This window comes from Canis lupus, chromosome 18 (genome assembly GCF_011100685.1).
Source record: "Canis lupus familiaris isolate Mischka breed German Shepherd chromosome 18, alternate assembly UU_Cfam_GSD_1.0, whole genome shotgun sequence".
NCBI lineage: Eukaryota > Metazoa > Chordata > Mammalia > Carnivora > Canidae > Canis > Canis lupus.
Genome location: NC_049239.1, coordinates 50,630,132 through 50,651,174, shown reverse-complemented (window position 1 = coordinate 50,651,174; position 21,043 = coordinate 50,630,132). Strand labels below are relative to the sequence as shown.

General features: G+C 58.3%; 2 protein-coding genes across 5 annotated transcripts; both read left to right on the top strand.

Moving 5' to 3' along the window:
• The first annotated feature begins 1,505 nt into the window (after positions 1 to 1,505).
• ANKRD13D (ankyrin repeat domain 13D) lies at positions 1,506 to 11,342 on the top strand. Of its 3 annotated transcripts, none has more exons than XM_038563769.1 (15): positions 1,506 to 1,663; positions 2,159 to 2,294; positions 2,411 to 2,535; positions 3,273 to 3,318; positions 3,399 to 3,542; positions 3,797 to 3,986; positions 7,927 to 7,993; positions 8,400 to 8,481; positions 8,690 to 8,751; positions 8,853 to 8,983; positions 9,838 to 9,995; positions 10,086 to 10,208; positions 10,289 to 10,452; positions 10,531 to 10,622; positions 10,970 to 11,342. In XM_038563769.1, exons 1-15 carry the CDS (start codon positions 1,574 to 1,576, stop codon positions 11,181 to 11,183), a joined length of 1,824 nt encoding a protein of 607 aa, XP_038419697.1. In that variant the 5' UTR covers positions 1,506 to 1,573; the 3' UTR covers positions 11,184 to 11,342. The 3 variants fall into 3 exon arrangements, with proteins under 3 accessions (XP_038419697.1, XP_038419696.1, XP_038419698.1); XM_038563768.1 differs by having other exon boundaries at positions 2,411 to 2,553; XM_038563770.1 differs by lacking the exon at positions 2,411 to 2,535 and having other exon boundaries at positions 1,525 to 1,663.
• Positions 11,343 to 12,333: 991 nt separating this feature from the next.
• SSH3 (slingshot protein phosphatase 3) lies at positions 12,334 to 20,480 on the top strand. 2 transcript variants are annotated; one of them, XM_038563767.1, is made up of 14 exons: positions 12,334 to 12,533; positions 13,037 to 13,074; positions 13,658 to 13,889; positions 14,993 to 15,111; positions 15,194 to 15,265; positions 15,611 to 15,676; positions 15,768 to 15,956; positions 16,043 to 16,136; positions 16,547 to 16,675; positions 16,756 to 16,802; positions 17,525 to 17,671; positions 17,866 to 18,066; positions 18,163 to 18,436; positions 19,490 to 20,480. In XM_038563767.1, exons 1-14 carry the CDS (start codon positions 12,468 to 12,470, stop codon positions 19,760 to 19,762), a joined length of 1,947 nt encoding a protein of 648 aa, XP_038419695.1. In that variant the 5' UTR covers positions 12,334 to 12,467; the 3' UTR covers positions 19,763 to 20,480. The 2 variants fall into 2 exon arrangements, with proteins under 2 accessions (XP_038419695.1, XP_038419694.1); XM_038563766.1 differs by having other exon boundaries at positions 13,034 to 13,074.
• The last annotated feature ends 563 nt before the right edge of the window (positions 20,481 to 21,043 follow it).

Sequence of the window (21,043 nt, the reverse complement as noted above, 5' to 3'; positions counted from 1 at the left end):
GCAGAAGTCAAGAGGGGTGGGGCCTGAGAAAGTGTCCTTAGATTTGGGTTGAAGGAGCTGGAGGAGGGGAGAGCCCTTTTCAAGGAAGGTGGAGGCTTGCGAAGGCTGCAGTGGGCTAGGGTGGCCGGGTGTCCAGCTCTGGACATTAGGAGGCCTTCGAGCTGCAATAGAGCCAAGGACATCACAGTGACCTGAGGACACCACAGGTAGAAGTGGCACAGTAACCCCAGACACCCCACCTGGCCACAGTGAGAGGGCAGGGTGAAAATGCTTGCCCAGAGATTCGGCTCAAACTTCTAGATCAAAATACAGTTAGTCATTCTACAAATAGGGAGACCCAGGTAGAGGGCCAACCTTGGCCCAGCCTCGCGGCTGCCTCACCACCCAGCACCACCAGACCCCAGGCTGAGGCCAGAGTAACAAGGACCACAGAGCTCAGGCGCCTGAGGCCTGCACCCTAGTTCCGGTGTGGGTGGAGGGGCTGGCCCGGATTTCGAAACTCCTTCCTCTCCCGACACTGGCAGCAAAGTGCGGCCTCTGCAAAAGGGATCTGTGCGGTGGGTGCAGGCAGCCGTTGCCGGCGGCAGGTCCGCTGGGAGACGTCTGCCTCCAGCCGGGCGCGGGGCCCCGCCCCCAATGCTCCCATCCGACTCCAGGGACCGGGCAGAGCCGTCTCCTCAGCGCTGGGCCCAGCTCGTGCCGAGGCGACCGCCAGACACCGGCCCAGGTCGCTGGGGAAGGTGCTTTATGCTAAGCTTGGCCAACATTTAGGGACGTCTTAGAAGTGCTGGGAAGGGGAGCCAGGGTCCCGCCTCATCTGCTCTCAGAGGATGGTCGGCAGCCGCGAGGCCTGGGGCACGCCTGGGACAGGAAGTCCGGGGCACAGGAGCCTGGCTGCGGGGGAAACGCGGATAACCCGAGGGAAGCCGGACCGTGGCCCTCGGAGCACGCACGCGCACCCGCGCGCTCGTCCCAGGGGCCCAGGCTCCGCCCCTGGCTGAACCCCGCCCCGCCCCCGGACTCCCTCCTTCCTTTTCCGGACCCGCCAGCAGGGGTATGCGCTGGGCCTGGGGCGCCCCCTGCAGGCTGCGAGAGGATCCGGAGCCAGGACCCGCCCAGCAGACCGCCCCCCGGCCGACCCAAGCGCGGCTGCAGCCGGGGTCCCCGGGACGCGGTCCCCCGCTCCTTCCCCGGCGCGCGTAGTTCCCAAGGCGACTAAGCGGCGCCCGTCGCCCGGCCCCCCTCGTCCGGCCCCCAGCACGCGCGGGCCCGGCCACGGTTGCCATGGCTGCGGAAGGCAAGGGGGCGCGCGGCCCGACGCCCCGCCCCGCCCGGGCACGCCCCGCCCGCCCGGCCCGCCCGGCCCGCCCTCCACGCCGCCTGCGCCGCCGCCGCCGCCGCCGCCGCCGCCGCCGCCACTGCCACTGTCGCCGGGCTCGGGGCTGCGGTGGGCGCACCTCGGCACGGCGCGGCCCGGAGGCGAGGCGGCCGCGCCAGACCCGAAGCCGAGGCGAGGCCGGGCCGCCCCCGCCGAGCCCGCCCTCCCAACGGGGATGCGGCGCTGAGGCCCAGCATGGCCGGCCCGGGCCCCACCTTCCCGCTGCACCGGCTCGTCTGGGCGAATCGGCACCGCGAACTGGAGGCCGCGCTGCACAGCCGCCAGGTGAGACCGCGGGGCACCGGGCTCTCCTCCGCGCAGCCCACCCAGAGCCGTGGGCTGTGCCCCGCCTGATGCGAAGCCCGGGTCACCCGCCCCTCTCGCTTGAGCCTCCGGCCGCGGCTTCCAGCGCTGGGCCTTGCCCAGCCAGTGTCCCCGCTTCACGCTGCGTCCAGTCCCCGAATTCGCGCCACCCCACCCCTGAGCCAGGCTGAGGACAAGCCACCTGGTTCTGGTCCCCAGGTCCCTCCAGTTCTAGACATCTGCAGCTGCACCTCTGCCTGACCAGGCCCCTCTGCGGGACCCCCAGTTCTATTCCTGGCAGAAGGCCCTTCCCACCTGCTCCCTCCCCCCTCCCACGAGGACCCACAGGCCACCCTCAACCATGTCCATGGCCTGTGTGCTGTCCTTATTCCCCGCAATGACTCCCAACCACGTTCAGCCTAGTGGCCTTCTTGCTTCTCTTTACTTGCCCTGTGCTGAATGTCCCATCTCCCCCAGCACGACATTGAACAGGAGGACCCCCGGGGGCGCACTCCCCTGGAGCTGGCTGTGTCCCTGGGGAACCTGGAGTCCGTGAGAGTCCTCCTTCGACACAATGCCAATGTGGGCAAAGAGAGCTGCCAGGGCTGGGCAGGTACTGCAGGGGGCAGAGGGGCTCCCCTGAGGCTGGCAGTGGGGTTGGTGCGCGGCAATGAAAGGCCAGGCCAGGGGCCATTGACAGAGCTCCCCTCAGCGGCCTGGTGCCCCTAGTCCTGCAGGAGGCAGTCAGCACTGGGGACCCAGAGATGGTACAGCTGGTGCTCCAGTATCGGGACTACCAGAGGGCCACACAGAGGCTGGCTGGCATTCCAGAATTGCTCAACAAACTCCGTCAGGTACAGCAGGGTACAGAGGTATGGCCAGTAAGGAGGGGTGGAGAGCCACGTCAAGTGGCCCTGACAGGCCGCATGGGGTCACTCTGGTCACCCACCACCCACTCAGTCTGTGCAGCATGCTCTCCCAACACTGTCGACAACATCCTCTCTCTTGACCCCACCCCAGGGTCATGTAGGAAAGAGAGGAGTCCAGACCCAGGTGGGTGAAACTGAGCCCTTTAGGAGAAAAGCCATTGCCCACATCAGGGGTCCCTCATACAGAAATCTAAACGGGGCTTTGGATGTGGGTCTCCTGGCAAATGCATATTTCCTAGGGGGAGAGTTTTTCCTGACTCAGTGGGTGTGGCCTGGTGCCCTGGAATACCTGTCTGTCCCTGTGCCCCTCCCCCCACCAGGCCCAGAGGGGGTCATTGTACCCTCTTTACAGATGAGGACTCTGGGACTCTGGGGAAGCAAGGAGTTCCCCCAGGGCCTCTCAGCAGGCTAGTGGCCAGGTAGAGACTGACCTCCAGGCTTCAGATACTTGTAATCTGATTATTCCAAGGCCTTTTCAGGACCCCACTTCGCTCACCCTTTCTGGGGGGCGGTTGGTTGTAGTGGGGGTATACCTGGGATATAGCACTTTAAGACTTGCTGATGGGTTGGACTCCCAGAGCGGGGCTACAGACAAGGAGCCCCCTAGGCACACTGATCCTTGGTACCAGGCAGGCCTTGACAGGTGCTCTGGTCTGTCTCAGGCCCCCGATTTCTACGTGGAGATGAAGTGGGAATTCACCAGCTGGGGTGAGTGAGGACCGCTTGGCTTCTAGGGGTGTGGGTGGGATCCTTGGGAAAGAACCACGGTGACCTCCACACTCCTGCAGTGCCCCTCGTGTCCAAGATGTGCCCCAGTGACGTGTACCGAGTGTGGAAGCGGGGTGAGAGCCTGCGGGTGGACACCAGTCTTCTGGGCTTCGAGCACATGACCTGGCAGCGCGGCAGGAGAAGCTTTATCTTCAAGGGCCAGGGTGAGCTGGGGGGGACTCCCTGTGGGCATGAGCAGGCCGGACCCTCCCAGACCCTCCTCTGGCTTGTGAGGACAGTGCAGTTCTTTTTCTCTGCTTTCCAGATATGGAAACTGAGGTTGAGGGTGGAGGGGACCAAGGGGCTGGGGCCTCACCCACTTAGCAGCAGGTGGCTGCGGGCACCGTGGTGGCTTTTTCCCCACCGGCTGGAGCCCAGCACTGATTTGTGCCCCTCACACACCCATACCGGCTGGCAGAGGCAGGCGCCTTGGTGATGGAAGTGGACCACGACCGGCAGGTGGTGCACACCGAGACACTGGGGCTTGCCCTGCATGAGCCAGAAGCGCTGCTGGCCGCCATGCGGCCCAGTGAAGAGCACGTGGCCAGTCGCCTCACCTCTCCTATCGTCTCCACCCACCTGGACACTCGCAATGTGGCCTTTGAGAGGTCAGTTGGGACCTGGCCACACTGTGGGTCATGGTCCAAGCCTCTGGGAGGGTGAACCACCCACAGAGGCCACTCAGATGGGGGCAGGGGTCCCTGCGGGCCCCGTGTCTCACCCAGACTGCTTGCAGGTCCCATGGCAACCTTCAGGCCCCTGCGTGCCTGTCCTTGGGCAGCTGTCTCCCTGGGGAGGAAGCTAGGTCAGGGGCCCCAGGGGCCTGACTCCTGCTTTCATGTGTTTTCCCCTAACAAGGATTTAGGCTGTGTTCGGGGCAGCTCTTTGGCCCAGTGTGGGTTTCTCAGTAGTATGGCTGTTTCTGGGCCAGAGCCCTTTGTGGGTAGTCTAGGAATCTGACCCTACCGGCCAGGCTGTTCTCTCTGACAACATATGTCCCAGTTCCCAGAACAGACTTCAGAGATACCTTTTTGAAAAAACAAACAAACAGCTTTATTGGAATATAATTTTGTATACCTTACAGATCACCCACTTAAAGCATACAGTTTGGTGGTTTTTAGTCTGTTCACAGAAATGTGACAATCACCACAGTCAACTTTCGAACATTGTCATCACCCCAAAAAGAAATCCAGGAGCTATCAGCTCCCATGACCTCACCCCCTTCCCCAGCCTAGGCAACCACTCATTTACTTTCTCTATAGATTTCCCCATTCTGGACTCTTATGTGCATGGGATCATATGGTACATGCTTTCTTGTTACTTCTTTCACTGAGCAGAATGTTTTCAAATTTTATCCAGGTTGTAACATATAACTGCTTCATTCCTGTCGTGGCTCCATTGTATGACCAGCTCACATTTTGTTTCTTCACTCACCTACTGACGGATGTTAGGATTGTTTTCACCTTTTGCCTGTTATGAATAACGTTTCTGTAAACGTTAGTGTACAAGGTCTTGTGTGGACTAAAGTTTTCGTTTCTCTAAGGTGGACACCTGGGGGTATGATTCCTAGGTCACATGGTAACCGGACATTTGATTGAACCACCGGACCATTTACCAAGGTGCCTGAGGCATTTTACATCCCCCCCACCCCCCAGCAGTGTATGAGGACTCCAGTTTCTTCCTGTACTCACCAACATTGACGTTCATTTATTTATTTTTGGATTATAATCACCCTAGCGGGTGTGAAAAGTAGTATTTCGTTGTGGTTGTGATTTGCGTTCCCTTAATGATGACGTGGAACACCTTTTCTTGTGCTCATTGGCCACTTGTATCTCTTTTTTGGAAAAGTGTCTATTTAGATCCTTTGTGCATTTAAAAAATTGGGTTGTAAAAAAAAAATTGGGTTGTCTTTTTACTATTGAGTTGCAGTTCTTTATGTATTCTAGATAGAAGTCCCTTCTTGGGTATACGATTTGCAAATATTCTCCCGTTTTGTGGGCTGACTCTTCACTCTCTCAACTGTGTCCTTTGAAGCACATGTTTTTAATTTTCATGAATCACAATTTATGTATTTTTTTTCTTGTCACCTGTGCTTCTAGCGTCATATCGAACAACATTTTGTCAAATCCAAAGGCACAAAGATTTTTCCCTGTATTGACTTCTGAAAGTTTTATAGTTTTAGCTCTTACGTTCAGGTCTGTGATCCATTGAATTAATATTTGTATATGGTGTGAGGAAAGGATCCACCTTCACTAGTTTCACATGTGTGACCCACTTGTCCCAGCACCATTTCTGGAAAAGACTGTTCTTTTCCCATGGAATGGTCTTGGCACACTTGTGGAAAATCAGTTGACTATAGATGCATGGGTTTCTTTCTGGATTCTCAGTTCTATTTCATTGACCTATATGTTGATCTTTGTGCCAATACCACACTATCTTAGTAAGTGTTGCCTTGTGGTAAGTTTTGAAATTGGAAAGTGTGAGTCTTTTGACTTTGTTCTTCTTGCTCAGGATTATTTTGGGTGTTCTGGGTCCTTTGCAATTTCACAGGATGCCAGATTCAGTTTGTCAGTTTCTACAAAGAAGTCATCAGGTGGGATTCTGATAGGGTTTGCATTGAATTTGGACCTCAGCTTGGAGCATACTGTCATCATAACAGTGTTCAGTGTCCTCTACCATGAACATAAGATCAGTTCCCACTTACTTAGGTCTTTAATTTTTTTTTTTTAAAGATTTTATTTATTCATGAGAGACACACACAGAGAGAGAGAGAGAGAGAGAGGCAGAGACACAGGCAGAGGGAGAAGCAGGCTCCATGCAGGGAGCCCGATGCGGGACTCGATCCCGGGTCTCCAGGGTCACGCCCTGGGCGGAAGGCAGATGGTAAACCGCTGAGCCACCCAGGGATCCCCTTTAATTTTTTTTTTAAGATTTTATTTATTTATTCATTTTTTCTTAATATTGTCATTTAGGAGCGTGTTTACTTTCCACACATTTGTGAGTTTCCCAAATCTTTATATTGTTATCGACTTCTTTTCTCATTTCCTTGTGGTTGGAGAACATACTTTGTATCACTTTTTTCCTTTCAGTTTTATTGAATCTTCCTTTATGGCCTAGCATATGCTCCGTTCTGAGAAATGTTCCATGTGCACCTGAGAAGAATGTGTATTCTGTTGTTGTTGGGTGGAGTGTTCTAAGAAAGTCTGTTCAGTCTGGTTTATAGGGTTGTTCAAGTCTTACATTTCCTTGTTGATCTTTTGTCTCCTTGTCCTATCCATTGTCAAAAGTGGGGTATTGATGTCATGAAACTATTATTGTTGAGTCAGACATACTTTTATTTTTCACTTTTTAGTCCGTAAAATTTTAAACATGTACTAAAGAAGAGAGAATAGTTAGAATGTCCTCATCGCCCAGTGCCCAACACTTACCAACATTCTGTTAATTTTGTTGAATCTATCCTTCCTTCTTTTCTTTTTTCCTCAGACTATTTTTTTTTAAGATTTTATTTATTTATTCATGAGGGACACAGAGAGAGAGGCAGAGACACAGGCAGAGGGAGAAGGAGGCACCATACAGGGAGCCCGATGTGGGACTCTGGGATCACGCCCTGAGCCAAAGGCAGACACTTAACCCCTGAGCCACCCAGGCGTCCCTCCTCAGACTATTTTATTTTTTCAGAGGGAGAGAGAGGTGGGGGGGAGGGACGGAGAGCGAGAATCTTAAGCAGGCTTCATGCCCACTGCAGAGCCCAACATGGGGCTCTATCTCATGACCCCAAGATCATGACCTGAGCAGAAATCAAGAATCAGATGTTCAACCCACTGAGCCCCACCAGGCACCCTGTCCCTGGACTTTTTTTTTTTTTTTTAAGATTTTATTTATTTGAGGGACAGCCCTGGTGGCACAGTGGTTTAACACCGCCTGCAGCCCAAGGTGGGATCCTGGAGACCCTGTATCGAGTCCCATGTCGGGCTCCCTGTGTGGGGCCTGCTTCTCCCTCTGCCTGTGTCTCTATGAATAAACAAATAAAATCTTAAAAAAAAAGATTTTATTTATTTGAGAAAGAGAATGAGAACAAGCACAAGCAGGGGGAGGGGAAAAGGGTGAGGGAGAAGCAAATTCTGCTGAGCAGGGAGCCTGACAAGGGGCTCGATCCCAGGACCCTGGCATCATGACATGAGCTGAAGTCAGATGCTTAACCAACTGAGCCATGAGGGGTGCCCCTTCCCTGGACTATTTTAAAGCACATCCCAGATGTCATATCGCTTTAACAGTAAATGCTTCTGTCCCTGACTCTGCCAGATGAGGCTGTTTATAAAGCCAGCCCCAACGCCGTTGTCACACCTAACAAAATTAATGATGATTCCCTAGTACTGTTGTATCCCCAGTCCTTGTTGGATTGTCCCTGGCTGTCCAGGCAACCTCTCAAGGCCCTTGCGTGTGTGTTTCACAGTGGGAAGGCTAATTGGAAGGGGTCTCTGGAAGGGAAGGTTCTGGCTAGAGTTGAGGGGTACGGGTCCTCATGAGCTCCTGTTTGGTCTGTTTCAGGAACAAATGTGGTATCTGGGGCTGGCGGTCTGAGAAGATGGAAACCGTTAGCGGCTACGAGGCCAAGGCAGGAGAGGCTAGTGGTGGGGGCTGGGGTAGGAGACAAGGCCCAGGAACTCCACCACTTCTCCACGTCCACTCATGTGGAGGAGAGACAGAATAGCCTGTGGACTCATAAGCCCTTTGTGGCCATGGGAACTCAGTGGGGCCCTAGTGCCCAGGCCCTGCCAAGCACATAGGGATCACCCCAGCACGGGCCCCAACCCAGGTTACCGAGATGAAACGGGGAGCATTTTCCCCTCGTTACTGAACCCCTTGTGGTTCAGACCCTGCCACCTCTTCCACTTTGGGGGGGGGGGGCAAGATCCTATCTGTCCCTACAGAGAGGAGGACTTTGGTCCTTTACTGGTGAGGCTGAGTGTGGGCAACAGGCTCTGAGCCCTCAGCTCCCCCTGTGTCTCCCTGCTCCCCAGGTATACAGTGCCACCAATGTGGAGCTGGTGACACGCACTCGCACGGAGCACCTCTCTGATCAGGACAAGTCGAAGAGCAAAGGTAAACCCAGGTGCGCCTGCCTGCTGTCCAGTCACACCATCTGCTGGGGTCACCCTGGTCTGGGGTCTGGGCTAAGCTGGGAAGCCTTCCCCATTCCCACATGCTCTGTCTCCCACCCAATAAGAGACTCCCAGGGTGGATGGTGGTGGGGGCCGTCTTGGAGCAGTGGCCCAAAGTCTCCTAATGAGCTCCCACCTTTTCTTCTTAGGAGGGAAAACTCCATTCCAGTCCTTCCTCGGGATGGCCCAGCAGCACTCCTCCCACAGCGGGGTGAGCCACGCCCAGGGTGGGGGGCCATGGGCAGGGGGCTGCCGGGCAGAGCCTGGCAGGCACCTTCCTAAACACTCAGCGCGGTCCTGGGGTCCTCCCAGGCTCCTGTGCAGCAGGCCGCCAGCCCCACCAACCCCACAGCCATATCCCCCAGTGAGTACTTCGACCCCAACTTCAGCTTGGAGTCGAGGAACATTGGCCGCCCCATTGAGATGTCCAGCAAAGTGCAGAGGTGAGGTCTTGGAGCTGGTTTGGGGAATTCCCTCAGGGTGGGGGACCCCTCTCAGGGTGGGGGACCCACTCAGCCAGCTGGCTTCCTGCTAGACTCTTGTCCTTGGGGTCAGGAGCCAGGTCCGTCTTATCTGTGGTTGTTGGCACCCAGCTCAGGGCTTGGCCCAGAAGACTGATTATTCTTCTTTGATGAATGAATGAGTGATGAGCACCACCGCCCATTTATGGTTTTCTATTCCATTGAATGAGCGAGCACCTACTAGAGGCCAGCTTGTGGCAGAGGAGGGCTCACAGCTCAATCATCTGACTTTGTGGTCCAAGGAAATGTTTTCCCCTCTGAGAGTCTATTCTCATCAGTTAAATAACAGTCACACTCAGCCACCTGCTCACAAGGATGCTAGGAGGCTCTGATGAGCTCACGATGGGCCCAGCACTGTCCCAGGGACTGCAGGTAGACTCAGCACGGAGCGGTGGAGCAGGGATTCGGACCCCAGTAGTCCTGACCTCTGGGCTTTGTTGGACCCCAAGATATGGCAAAGTGAGAGGCACTGGCAGGTATGGGGTATGGAGGAGGATGGAGCCATGGATGAGATCCTGATTGAAGCCAGCAGCCCAGCCCGCCCTCCGCATCCAGATGAGTTGAGCTGGCACAGGTTACCATAGGCCCCAGCCTGGGCCCCTCCAGAGCCAAAAGACATAAGCTCCTGGGGGAGGCAGGTGAGGGCAGGTGAGGGCAGCTGAGCAGAGAAGAGGGCAGTTCAGGCCTGGCAGAGGGCAGGAGCAGAGGCAGGTGTCCACGGTGGGTGGGTCTTAGCAGGGGGCCACCAGAGCTTCCCTGACTCACATACCCTGTAGGTTCAAGGCAACACTGTGGCTGAGTGAGGAGCACCCGCTCTCCCTGGGTGACCAGGTGACACCTATCATTGACCTGATGGCTATCAGCAACGCTCACTTTGCCAAGCTGCGCGACTTCATCACCCTGCGCCTTCCCCCTGGCTTCCCAGTCAAGATTGGTGAGGGGTGGTAGGGGGTACCAGGGAGGTGGGATAGGGTGGGGGCTGGCCTCTGGCCCTGGGTGGCTCAGCCTCACTGTTTCCCCACAGAGATTCCCCTTTTCCACGTGCTCAATGCCCGCATCACCTTCAGCAACCTGTGTGGCTGTGATGAGCCCCTGAACTCGGTGTGGGTGCCAACCTCCAGCTCAGGCTCTGGTGGCACCACATCAGGTACTCCACAGGACAGAGGGGGCCCGTGCTGCTCCCCAGCCCTAGGCCCTGGGGCTGAGTGCAGCTCTTTTCCTGCGTAGGGAGCCCTTTCCCATGTGAGGTGGACCCCGCCGTGTTTGAGGTGCCCGAGGGGTACAGTGTGCTGGGCACGGAGCGCAGCGAGCCCCTTCGTGATGAAGATGATGACCTGCTACAGTTTGCCATCCGCCAGAGCCTGCTGGAGGCAGGCGCAGAGGCTGAGCAGGTGGGACACAGGCAGGCCCGGCCCCTGCGTGCTGGCAGGGGTGGCAGACGTGACAGCTCGGGGCTTCATCTGCCACAGGTAACTGTCTGGGAAGCCCTGACCAACACCCGGCCTGGTGCCCACCCTCCTCCCCAAGCCACCGCTTACGAGGAGCAGCTTCAGCTGGAGCGGTGAGACCCTCTAGAACCTACTAGGACAATGTCTCAGCCTGTCCTGCCCCAAGGACCCTCCCAGCCAGGGGGTCCTTGGCTGCTGGTGGTGGGTAGTGGGGAGGTGCTGGTCCCAGGATCCCAGGCCCTCTCCAAGGCCATCCTCATCAGCAGCGCTGCCTATACCAGAGGCAGCATGAGAATGGGGGGAATGGGGCCCCCTGCCTTGCCTCTTCTCTCTGGTTCTCCTGGGTTCCCAGCCACTCTCTCCTTGTCCATGTCCTCCACAGCCATGTCCCAGCCCTTAGCCTTCTTCCCCAGTCTCAGCACTCACTGGTCTGTCCTCCCTGTCACACCTTGTCTGAAAGGGCCCTCCAAGAAAGCCTGCAGATGTCCACAGAGCCCAATGGCCCAGAATCCCCTCACAGGACACCCCTGGCCCGGGCCCCCCCAAGCTTTGAGGAACAGCTTCGCCTGGCCCTGGAGTTGTCTTCGAGGGAGCAGGAGGAGCAGGAACGACGGGGGCAGCAGGAGGAGGAAGACTTACAGAGGATCCTGCAACTCTCGCTCACGGAGCACTGAGCACCCAGCACCCAGCTCTGGGAGGGCGGTCTATGCTGCTCCCCCATGTGCTTTTGTAACTTATTTATTTATAAACTGTCTGCTGCCAAGCTTGGGGCCTGGAGCCCTGGAGGTGGGCTTGCATTGGAGACCAGGTGAAAATAAAGAGACTCAGCAGCAGGCTTACTCTGCTCACTGGGGAGATGAGCTGGGGAGGCGACATTGATGGGAGACGCAGTGGGCAATGGCCTCAGACCTGGGTTTGAATCCTGGCTGTGCCCCTTTAGTTTCTCTGAGCCCCGGCGTGATACTTGGGGTCTGCCTCCCCACACCCCCAGGGCTGAGGTTTCCTCAGCTGTAAAATGAGACCGCCTCCCACTCCCCAGGGCTGTCAGGAGGGTGAAGTGAACCAACCTAGGTCAGGTCCCTTACAGAGTAGCTGCTCCGGAAACATCAATTTCCTGGAGCCAGATCCACCTGTTGGAGACCCAGGTCCCTCCTGCCACTCACTGGGCTTTCCCAGAACCCACCTGTGCACCTGTCCAAGAGATGGAGAGGCTGGGCCTCCAGATGACTCCCAGCCAGCAGGGAGCAGCCACTGCACCCCAGGCCTGGGTCCCTTTCTATCCGGTGATTCTGGACAAGTCACTTCCCTCTGCTGCAGCTCTGCCCTGCTCACCTCCAAGGTGGCCCTGAGGATCCACTGTGAGCCTCAAGGGTTAGTTCTAAATCCAGCTTTATTTCCCCTGAAGCTCTTCATGCCTCCCAATGATTCGTGCAGACAGTGGAAGCATGAGGGCCAATCAGCAAGAAGTAATTTTGGAGTGTCCCCCAATTTAGCGCTCACTGTGTCTGATCCTTTCCAAGACCTTGTCCCCAGGCCTCCCTCCCTAGGTCTCATCTCCGCTAGGTAGTAAGTAGCACGGTTGACCTAAGTGGGCGGGGGCAGGGGCAGGGACGCCGGAACCCCGGAACAAAGACTGCAAGTTGCAGGACCTCTGGCCACTTCCCTCGGAGCCGGGCTCCGCACCTGCGCCCCGCCCCGGGCCCGCCCCCAACGCGGTGGGGGGGCGGGGGCGAGGCGGCCGAACCCTGGCAACGCGAAGGGAGGGGCGGCGGCCGCTCGGCGCTGGCTCCGCAGGCCGGGCTGGACGGGCGCCTGGCCCTTTAAGGGCCGCCCCCGAGGAGGTGCCAGGCCTTGGCTGCTCCGGTCTCTCCTTCCTGGTCCTGCGGGGCAGGGACTGTCTGTAGAGCCGTGGGAGGGCACGGTGCCCTGACCGGCCCAGGTGTCCCCGGCCTGGCCCCATGGCCCTGGTCACAGTGAGCCGCTCCCCCCCGGCCAGCGGCCACTCCACGCCCGTGGGGCCCACGGTAAGTCTGGCTTTGCGGTGGTCCGGCCCACGCAGTTGGCTGCCAGCGGGGCCCAGGGGAGCGCGCCCTGCCCGCTGCCGGCCTCCCCTTGAGCCTGGGGGTGTGGGGAGGCAGACCCCAAGTATCACGCCGGAGGGGATTGTGAGGGGGTCTTGCTCCCAGGAACTCAGACTGAAGATCTGGAGCCTGAAGCTCCAGCCCAGACTGCGGAGGCCCTACCCACTTCCAGGCCCAGAACTGGGCCAAACTCTTGGACACCTCTCGCACCCCCACCCACTCTCACCCCAGCTGCCCTACCTGGACCTGGGCCCGGGCTCCCCCAGGTCCTCCGGGTGGGGAGCGGACTAGTTTGGGAAGGGACCTGACACCTTTCCTGGTTCCAGTCCCTGGTGGTGGTGGTCGGGGGGAGATCCCCCCCCCTACACCCCCAAACCCTGAGAACAGAGAGGAAAGTCCTTGCCTCTGCCTACTTGACTCTGCCCTGGGGGGCGCTTTCTCAGCAGGGCCAGGCATCCAAGCGGAGAAGCCGGCTCCAGCGAAGGTGAGCACCTCTCCCCAACACAGACGCCTACATCCAGCTGCCAGGCCTGGCTGCTGCCATCCTGCAGGACTCACAGCCAAAGTAGCTGCTGAATATGTGGGGCAGTGTTGCCAGAGGGCATGGCCAGTGGGCACAGTTGCCTTGTAGCACTGACCTGGCTACCCTTAGCTTTCATCACCCCCCTCCTTCACCACCATCATGGACCCTGGCTCAGGCCAGTAGTCACAAGCCAAAGGGCAGGGTGAGACAACAGGGCCCAAAGACTCCTGAGTCACCACCAGATTAACAGCATCTCCTGAGTTAGGCGGGTGGGAAGGGAAAGGGAGCAACCCTTGGCCCCTGCCCCCCTTAGACAAGTGGGTTGAAGGCTTGAGAGCCTCTGAGACAGTGGTTCCCAAAATGTGGTCATGGCCTCAGCACTTGGGAACTGGTTAGAAATGCACATTCTTAGGCTCCAGTCCAGACCTACTGACTCTCCAAGGATGGCGCCCAACACCTGTTTTTACAAGCCTGGTGGGTGATTCTGGTGCACCTGCCTTGAGGGGTACGGCGGATCATAATGCCTTCCCTGCTGCCCTGCCAGGCAGAGCTTTGCAGTGCTCCGTGGGGCTGTCCTGGGACTGCAGGATGGAGAAGACAATGGAGAAGCAGCTGAGGCCGGCCCGGAGGCAGTGGAGAGACCCTTGGGTGAAAAACAGCCCCACGGGGACCAGACAGATGATGGGCAAGGGCTCCAGAGTCCCAGGAAGCAGGAGCAGAGTCAGCATCTGCATCTCATGGTGGAGCTCCTGAGGCCACAGGACGACATGCGCCTGGTGAGCAGTGACCCAGAGCCCTCTGAGAAGGGGAGAGAGGAGAGAGCTGGGGGTTGCAGGGAGAGGGTGGAAGGGAGCTAACGTGTGTGCTTGCCTGGGAAACAGTGGTGTGGGGGCTAGGTAATAGGAACCCCCAAATCCCAATGAATCGCCGTTTCAGCAGGGCACAGTCATATCTTCAGATCTCCGGAGGTGTGGGAAACTACAGGGGGAGGTCCGTCCTGCTTGAGCCTGTAGGACAGATTAGGGCCAAGAGCTGGTAATTATAGAGAGGCGAGTGCAAGCCCTTCCTGACACCGTGAGTTGTCCATCCCCATACTGAAGGCCTGGCCTGTTGCTCTGGAGGTCCTGCTGAGCTGGAGGAGGGCCAGGCACCACGGGGGTGGGGTGGGGCATAGGTGGGAGCTTGAGGATTGAGGACCAGTTCCTAGATGCCTCTGGGGCATCGCACTGTCTGCAACAAGATGGGCAAAACAAAATGCAGGCAGCCATTCATAAAGCTGAATTTATTCCACAGAAGCACCGTCCTTCATTGTGGGATCATGTCCTTAGTATTTCTGGGGTGAGAAACCTTTCTGGAATTGAATGATAGTAATGGCTGAGTAAAAAGGCTGTTTCTAAACCTCCTTCCTAGGCAGAAGCTAAACTCGGGCTATCTGTGTCAGGCCCATTCTCTCCTTTTTCCCACATATACCCCCTTTAAAAAAAATCTTCTTTTTTTTTTTTTAATTTTTATTTATTTATGATAGTCACAGAGAGAGAGAGAGAGAGAGGCAGAGACACAGGCAGAGGGAGAAGCAGGCTCCATGCACCGGGAGCCCGACGTGGGATTCGATCCTGGGTCTCCAGGATCGTGCCCTGGGCCAAAGGCAGGCGCCAAACCGCTGCGCCACCCAGGGATCCCAAGAAAAATCTTCTTAAACATTTTGTTGGACCATGAAATCCAAAAGTTGGGAACCCCTGGATTATAAGCATAGTCTGGTGTCTGAGAAGGGCAGGCAGCAGGTCTGTTCTAGGCCTAGGTGTGTGTCCAGTGGGGGCAGGGGTGGAGGGTCTTCTTGGGCCACTGTCACCCTGGGCTTCCCCCACCTTGTCTTCCCCAGGCAGCCCAGCTGGAGGCAGCACGGCCCCCCCGGCTCCGCTACCTGTTGGTAGTCTCCACAAGGGAACACCTGAGCCAGGATGAGACAGTCCTTCTGGGGGTAGACTTCCCCGACAGCAGGTGGGAGCAGGGAAAGCAGGGGAGGGGGGGCGAGGAAGGGAGATGCTGAGGAGACAGTGGCTTTTCTTCTGTCCCCTGCCAGTTCCTCCAGCTGCACCCTAGGCCTGGTCTTGCCACTCTGGAGTGACACCCAGGTGTACCTAGATGGAGACGGGTAAGAGGTGGCAGCCAGAGGGAGGAGGACGGGTAGCGGTGGGGCCAGCAGGGTGATGCATGTGATGGGACGTCTAGACGCTAGGGAGCAGGAGGTGAACTCCAGGCTAGTACCTGGGCCTGGGCCCACTCAGCTCTGCCTCAGATTTGCTGTGCGATCCTAGGCAAGTTGCCTAGCTTCTCTGGGCCTCAGCTGCCCCTTATCTGGTAAATGGGGCTTATCCTGAAGCCCAGGATGTGCACATATTCTGAGGACCAGCCTCCTAAGGCAGCTTTTTGGTGGGCCTCCCAGGGGCTCTGTCCCAGAGCCTGGAGTTGGGTTCCACCCCCACCTGATCTCCCTCAGGGGCTTCAGTGTGACGTCTGGTGGGCAAAGCCGGATCTTCAAGCCGATCTCCATCCAGACCATGTGGTAAGGGTTCACACGCTTCCTCAGAGCGGGCTGCAGGGGCGGAGCGGGGCAGCAGGGAGGTCAGTGGGACCCAGAGTCTCCTCTGTCCCAGGGCCACGCTCCAGGTGTTGCACCAAGCCTGTGAGGCGGCTCTCGGCAGTGGTCTCGTGCCAGGGGGCAATGCCCTGACCTGGGCTGCACACTACCAGGAGAAACTGAGCTCTGACCAGAGCTGCCTCAACGAGTGGATGGCCATGGCCGACCTGGAGTCTCTGCGGCCTCCTAGTCCCGGGCCTGGCCGGTCAGTGCGGGGAGGGGTGGAGAGGGAGGGTGCCGTGGCCGAGTTCCTGGGGAAAGGGTCTGTGGACTGATGGGCTCGGCTCCCAGGCCCTCGGAACAGGAGCAGATGGAGCAGGCGATCCGGGCTGAGCTGTGGGAGGTGCTGGACACCAGTGACCTGGAGAGCGTCACTTCCAAAGAGGTGGGCTGGGGGACGCCTGGCTGGCTCAGGCCTATAGCATGGGACTCCTGATCTTGGGGTCATGAGTTCAAGCCCTACTCTGAGTATAGAGCCTATGTTAAATAAAAGAACAAATCCCAAAAACCCAAAGAGGTGGGCTGGTGCTGGGAAGGAGCAGGGGTGAGGAGGGAGCGGTCCCTGGCAGGGCGGGGGTCTGGTGGGGGGTGGTGGTCCTCCAACTGGGCCAGAGCTTTCCTCTCTTCCTTCCCATCTTGCTTTCCTACGCTCCTGAGCCAGTCCCCCACGCCTGGCCTCAGCCTTCTGTCTAGATGGGACAGGTACTGTCCTCTGAGGCCCCAGAGGGAAGGGTGGGGCCTCGGGGCGCCTGCAGGGTGCCCCCCTGAGCGCCACCTGCTGGGCTCTGCCTGCAGATCCGCCAGGCCCTGGAGTTGCGCCTGGGCCGCCCGCTCCAGCAGTACCGAGACTTCATTGATAACCAGATGCTGCTTCTCATGGCCCAGCAAGACCGTGCCTCCCGCATCTTCCCCCACCTCTACCTGGTGAGCAGCGGGGTGCAGGAGGGCAGGGTGGGAGGGCCCACCTCTGGGGAACGGAGGAGGATGCTTCTCTCCCTCTGCAGGGCTCGGAGTGGAATGCAGCCAACCTGGAGGAGCTACAGAGAAACAGGTAGGGCCCCAAGCTCCCCCAGGACTGGCCACCTTCTGTCTCCCCGCTTCACTTGGCCTCCTTCCAAGGGGCAACTTGGCCAGAACCGCCCCCAGGCCCCCAGGAGCTGCTAGTTCCACTGCCCGCCCTGCCCCTGCCCGGGGCTGCTCCCCCTGTGAGGCCTCAGGCAGAGAGAAGACAGGCCTGCTGGCGGCTCCCTTGGGTCCACTGGCCCCCCACGCTGTGAAGCAAGCACCAGACAAGGCCCGGATGGAGGGGCTCAGCCTGCAGAGCAGAGGGGCGGCAGTGGGAAAGCTCCTCTCCACCTGACCTCCCCTAGAGGGAGAAGCCCGTGGCACTCTCCCCGGGGGACCCGGTTGCCTGCTCTCACAGGTTCCTGCCCTTTGCCCACCGTGGGCTTCCGGGAAACTCACTGTGGCCCCGTCACCCTGCTGCCACCCTGCTGCCGCAGACCCACCCAGTCTCAGCTTTGCTCCAAGCTCTTCTCTGACTGACCTTTGAGAATAATAGAAGGCTGAGTGCTGCCGTCAGCCCAGCAGCTAGTCAGGCCAGAGGGGAAATCTCAACCCCGGCAGGGCAGGGCAACAGGATGCTCAGGGTCACAGCTGCCACCTCCCCCCGCCACCCCCGCCACCCCCCCCCCGCCCCCGCCTGACTCTCAGAACCAGCCAAGGGCTGCTGGGCAGGCTGTTGGTCAGTGGGCCTCCTGCCCTCTGCTCAAGGGTCAGCCACATCTTGAACATGGCCCGAGAGATTGACAACTTCTACCCCGAGCGCTTCATCTACCACAACGTGCGCCTCTGGGATGAGGAGTCAGCCCAGCTGCTCCCCCACTGGAAGGAGACACACCGCTTCGTGGAGGCTGCAAGGTGGGCTCCCCAGCTTCATGTGTCCGCATGCCCTCATTCTGCTGGCTTTGCTCTCAGCTCTAGGACCCCTTCTGGCCGGCAGGGCCTCCCCCTCCTGCTCTGCCCTGGGTGGACCACTGCCTGGCCTTCTCCCATGATGCAAGGCACCTGACAGGGGCAGGGACCAGGGAGCTGACCGTGTTCTGCCTCCACAGAGCGCAGGGCACTCGGGTGCTTGTCCACTGCAAGATGGGCGTCAGCCGCTCAGCTGCCACGGTGATCGCTTATGCCATGAAGCAGTACGGCTGGAGCCTGGAGCAGGCCCTGCGCCACGTGCAGGAGCTCCGGCCCATTGCCCGCCCCAACCCGGGCTTTCTGCGCCAGCTGCAGACCTACCAGGGCATCCTGACTGCCAGGTACTTGTGGGAGACAGGGGGAAGGCAGTAGGTGGGTGTGGGAGCTGGGGTGGCCGCTGGGTCACTCAAAGCTGACTCAGGGCTACCTCCCTACAGCCGGCAGAGCCACGTCTGGGAGCAGAAAGTGGGTGGGGCCTCCCCAGAGGAGCCCCTGGCCCCCGATGTCTCCATACCATTCCCACCTCTTCCACCAGAACCAGGGGGCAGTGGGGAGGTGAAGGCTGTGGGTCTGGAGGAGAGCCAGGCAGCCCTGAAAGAAGAGCCTGGGCCACGGCCCCGTATCAACCTCCGGGGGGTCATGAGGTCCATCAGCCTCCTGGAGCCTCCCCCCGAGCTGGAAGGCACCTCAGGGGACAGTGACCTGCCAGAGGTGAGGCTGGGGCACGTGGGGAGCAAGAGTAGAGGGGGAAGATGGCTGGAGGAAGGAGACAGACCAGGACTGGTGCTTCATTTCCCATGGGGATCACTCCCCAGGCAGCTGATTCGTCCCCTCAGAGCAGCCAGGGAGACCCAGTGGAGGCCAGTGAGCGCTGCCCTCTGTGGGAAATGGAGAGCATCATGGGGCCGGGGGCATCCGCATGGGCTTCCGGGCCGAGCCAGCCCTGGGCTGGAAGCTGCAGGCACTCTCAGCCTGAGGAACAGACTTGCTTCCTAAGGGCCAGGGCCCACCCCCGCCAGCCATCCTCCCCCAGGCCAGGAGCTGAACAACCAACATTTGACCTAGACAAGGTGGATGAGATGATTTCTGCAGCCCCTCCCAAATCTGAGGGGCAACCTATCAGAGGATGGGTGCAGAGGGGTCATGGCATCCACACAACCAAGTACTGGCTGCACAGTTGAGCATCATCTCTGTGCTACATGCTGCAGGGCACAAGTAGAAGACCAGAGGTGGGCCTTTGCCTTAGGAAGCCAGAACCCACCCCCATCCCCACCCCCATCCCCACCCCATGATTCAAGGCAAGGTGGCTGACCTGGAGGAAGGAGCTCGTCACAGAGGGCAGGAACATGGGAACATTTGGGAGAGGCTTCCTGGAGGAGGTGGCACTGGGTATGGATGGTTGTGGATGAGTGTGGGTGTTCCTAAAGTCAGAGTGTCTTCACTTGGCACCTGGCTCAGAGCCCAGCACCTGGAAGGCTCTCAGGAATGATGGTACAAAGGCAGAGAGGGGCGCCAAGGATATGGCAGGTGCAAGGAAAGCTCAGGAGGGCTTCTGGGGCCAAAAGGCTGTAGACAGGTGAAGGCTGAGGAGCAGGGACAGTGGGGCTGGGGTGCTGTCTTCTTTCCCGTGGAAATGTGACCCATGAGTAAGCTCAGGTTTTCTGCATTCACGTAACATTCCGCCCTTGCCCCTTTCCAGGCTTTGTGCTCAATGCCTCTGCCCTGGAAAGACTTCTCATGATTCTTCTACTCTGACCCTGCCAGGTGTTTTCAAATGAATCTTCAGAGGAAGACCCTCCAGAGCCTCTCCCTCAGCTCTCAAAGGCCAAGGGAGGCCGGCGTTGTGGCAAGGGGCCTTGGCCTGCCCTGAAATCCCGCCAGTCTGTGGTTGCCCTCAACAGCGCCGCCCTGGTGGCCAGCCGGACCCAGGCCTTCCAGGAGCAGGGGGAGGCTGGTGGTTCCTCCACACCCAGGCTCCGAGGGAAGGTGGTGAGGCAGGCCAGCGTGGATGGCAGTGGGGAGGAGGGTGAGGCCTGAGCCCTCACACATGCCCACGGCCCCCTAGACACAAATAGAGGGGCCGGCACACAGCTCCTGGGAGGAGCACCCTTCACTCCTGCCCGCCTGTCCACATTCCTTTTAGCTCCTCCCCAGGTGACCCCAAGACTCCATCACTACAGCCTCAGCTGCTACAGCCTTAAGTCTCAGACATGTCCATCTTTCCAAGGGCTCAAGACCTTCTCTGTCGATAATGGGGATGTGACAGAGACGACGCTGACAATACCTTTGAGGGCAAGAGCGCCTTGTTTTCATTCTCCATTGCTGCCCGAAACATCCACTTGCAGCCACAGAATTAAAAAAAACTGAGTTTCCCAGTGCAGAAAGGCTCATGCTCACTCCCTCACCCATTCCCACCTGCCTCACCCGTCCTCTTCCTTCCTGGGGTCCACTAAGCCAGAGAACCAGCAGCGCATAAAGGCCGAGAGTGACCTCAGTCCCCAGTCCTGGTGGCGCTGAGGAGTGGAGAGCTGGCCCACAGATGGGGCTGGCGGGTGGGCCTCCTTCCCACACTCCACACCAGCTGATCTTTTGCTGCTGCCCCAAACTTATCACTACTCCCCCGCAGCACTGCACTGGGTCACAGGACACCGGGCCAAAGAGAGTCTTCTTTTTGTCCTTCACAGTCTTCTTCATAGTATTGGGCTTTGTACTTAGAAATAAACATTTTCATACTATTTTCACTTTTATGATAAAACTATCTGCCTGTTAGTCTGATCCTTCTCTGGTTACACAAGGAATTTGGTTTCTCCTAGCCCGCCGGGTCTGCTCACAGCTCCCAGGTGTCTTGTGACAGGCCTGTTTGGGGGAGTGGTGGGTTTGGGGAGGAGGGAGAGGAAAAATGAGGAAGAGAAGAGGGGAGACCGGTGCTGTCTCCCTCATCTCTGAGGGCAGGGCCTGGGTAAATGTTAGCTGCCCATGTACCCCTCAGGCAGGTTGGCAAGGGGCAGGAGGGGCACGTCTACACTGGGCAGCAAGTGCTCAACAGAGACAGCTGAAGGGAGTTACCCATGAGAAAGTGGGAGCTGCCAACACTTATCTGGACAGGACCAAAACTGTTTGAGACACTAAGGCTCCTTTTGGATACTTGATGATGGTTCTCGAGCACATTTTGGGTCCCAAGAATCTTCCTCCTGCTAACATGGAACAGAGCCTGATTTTCCAAACCAGCCCATCACTGCTGAGGAAGAAGGCCCGTCGATGGGCCCTCGCCTTCTACGTAGGGGTTCTTTTTGGTCAGGTTTAGTGTTTGAGAAGAGT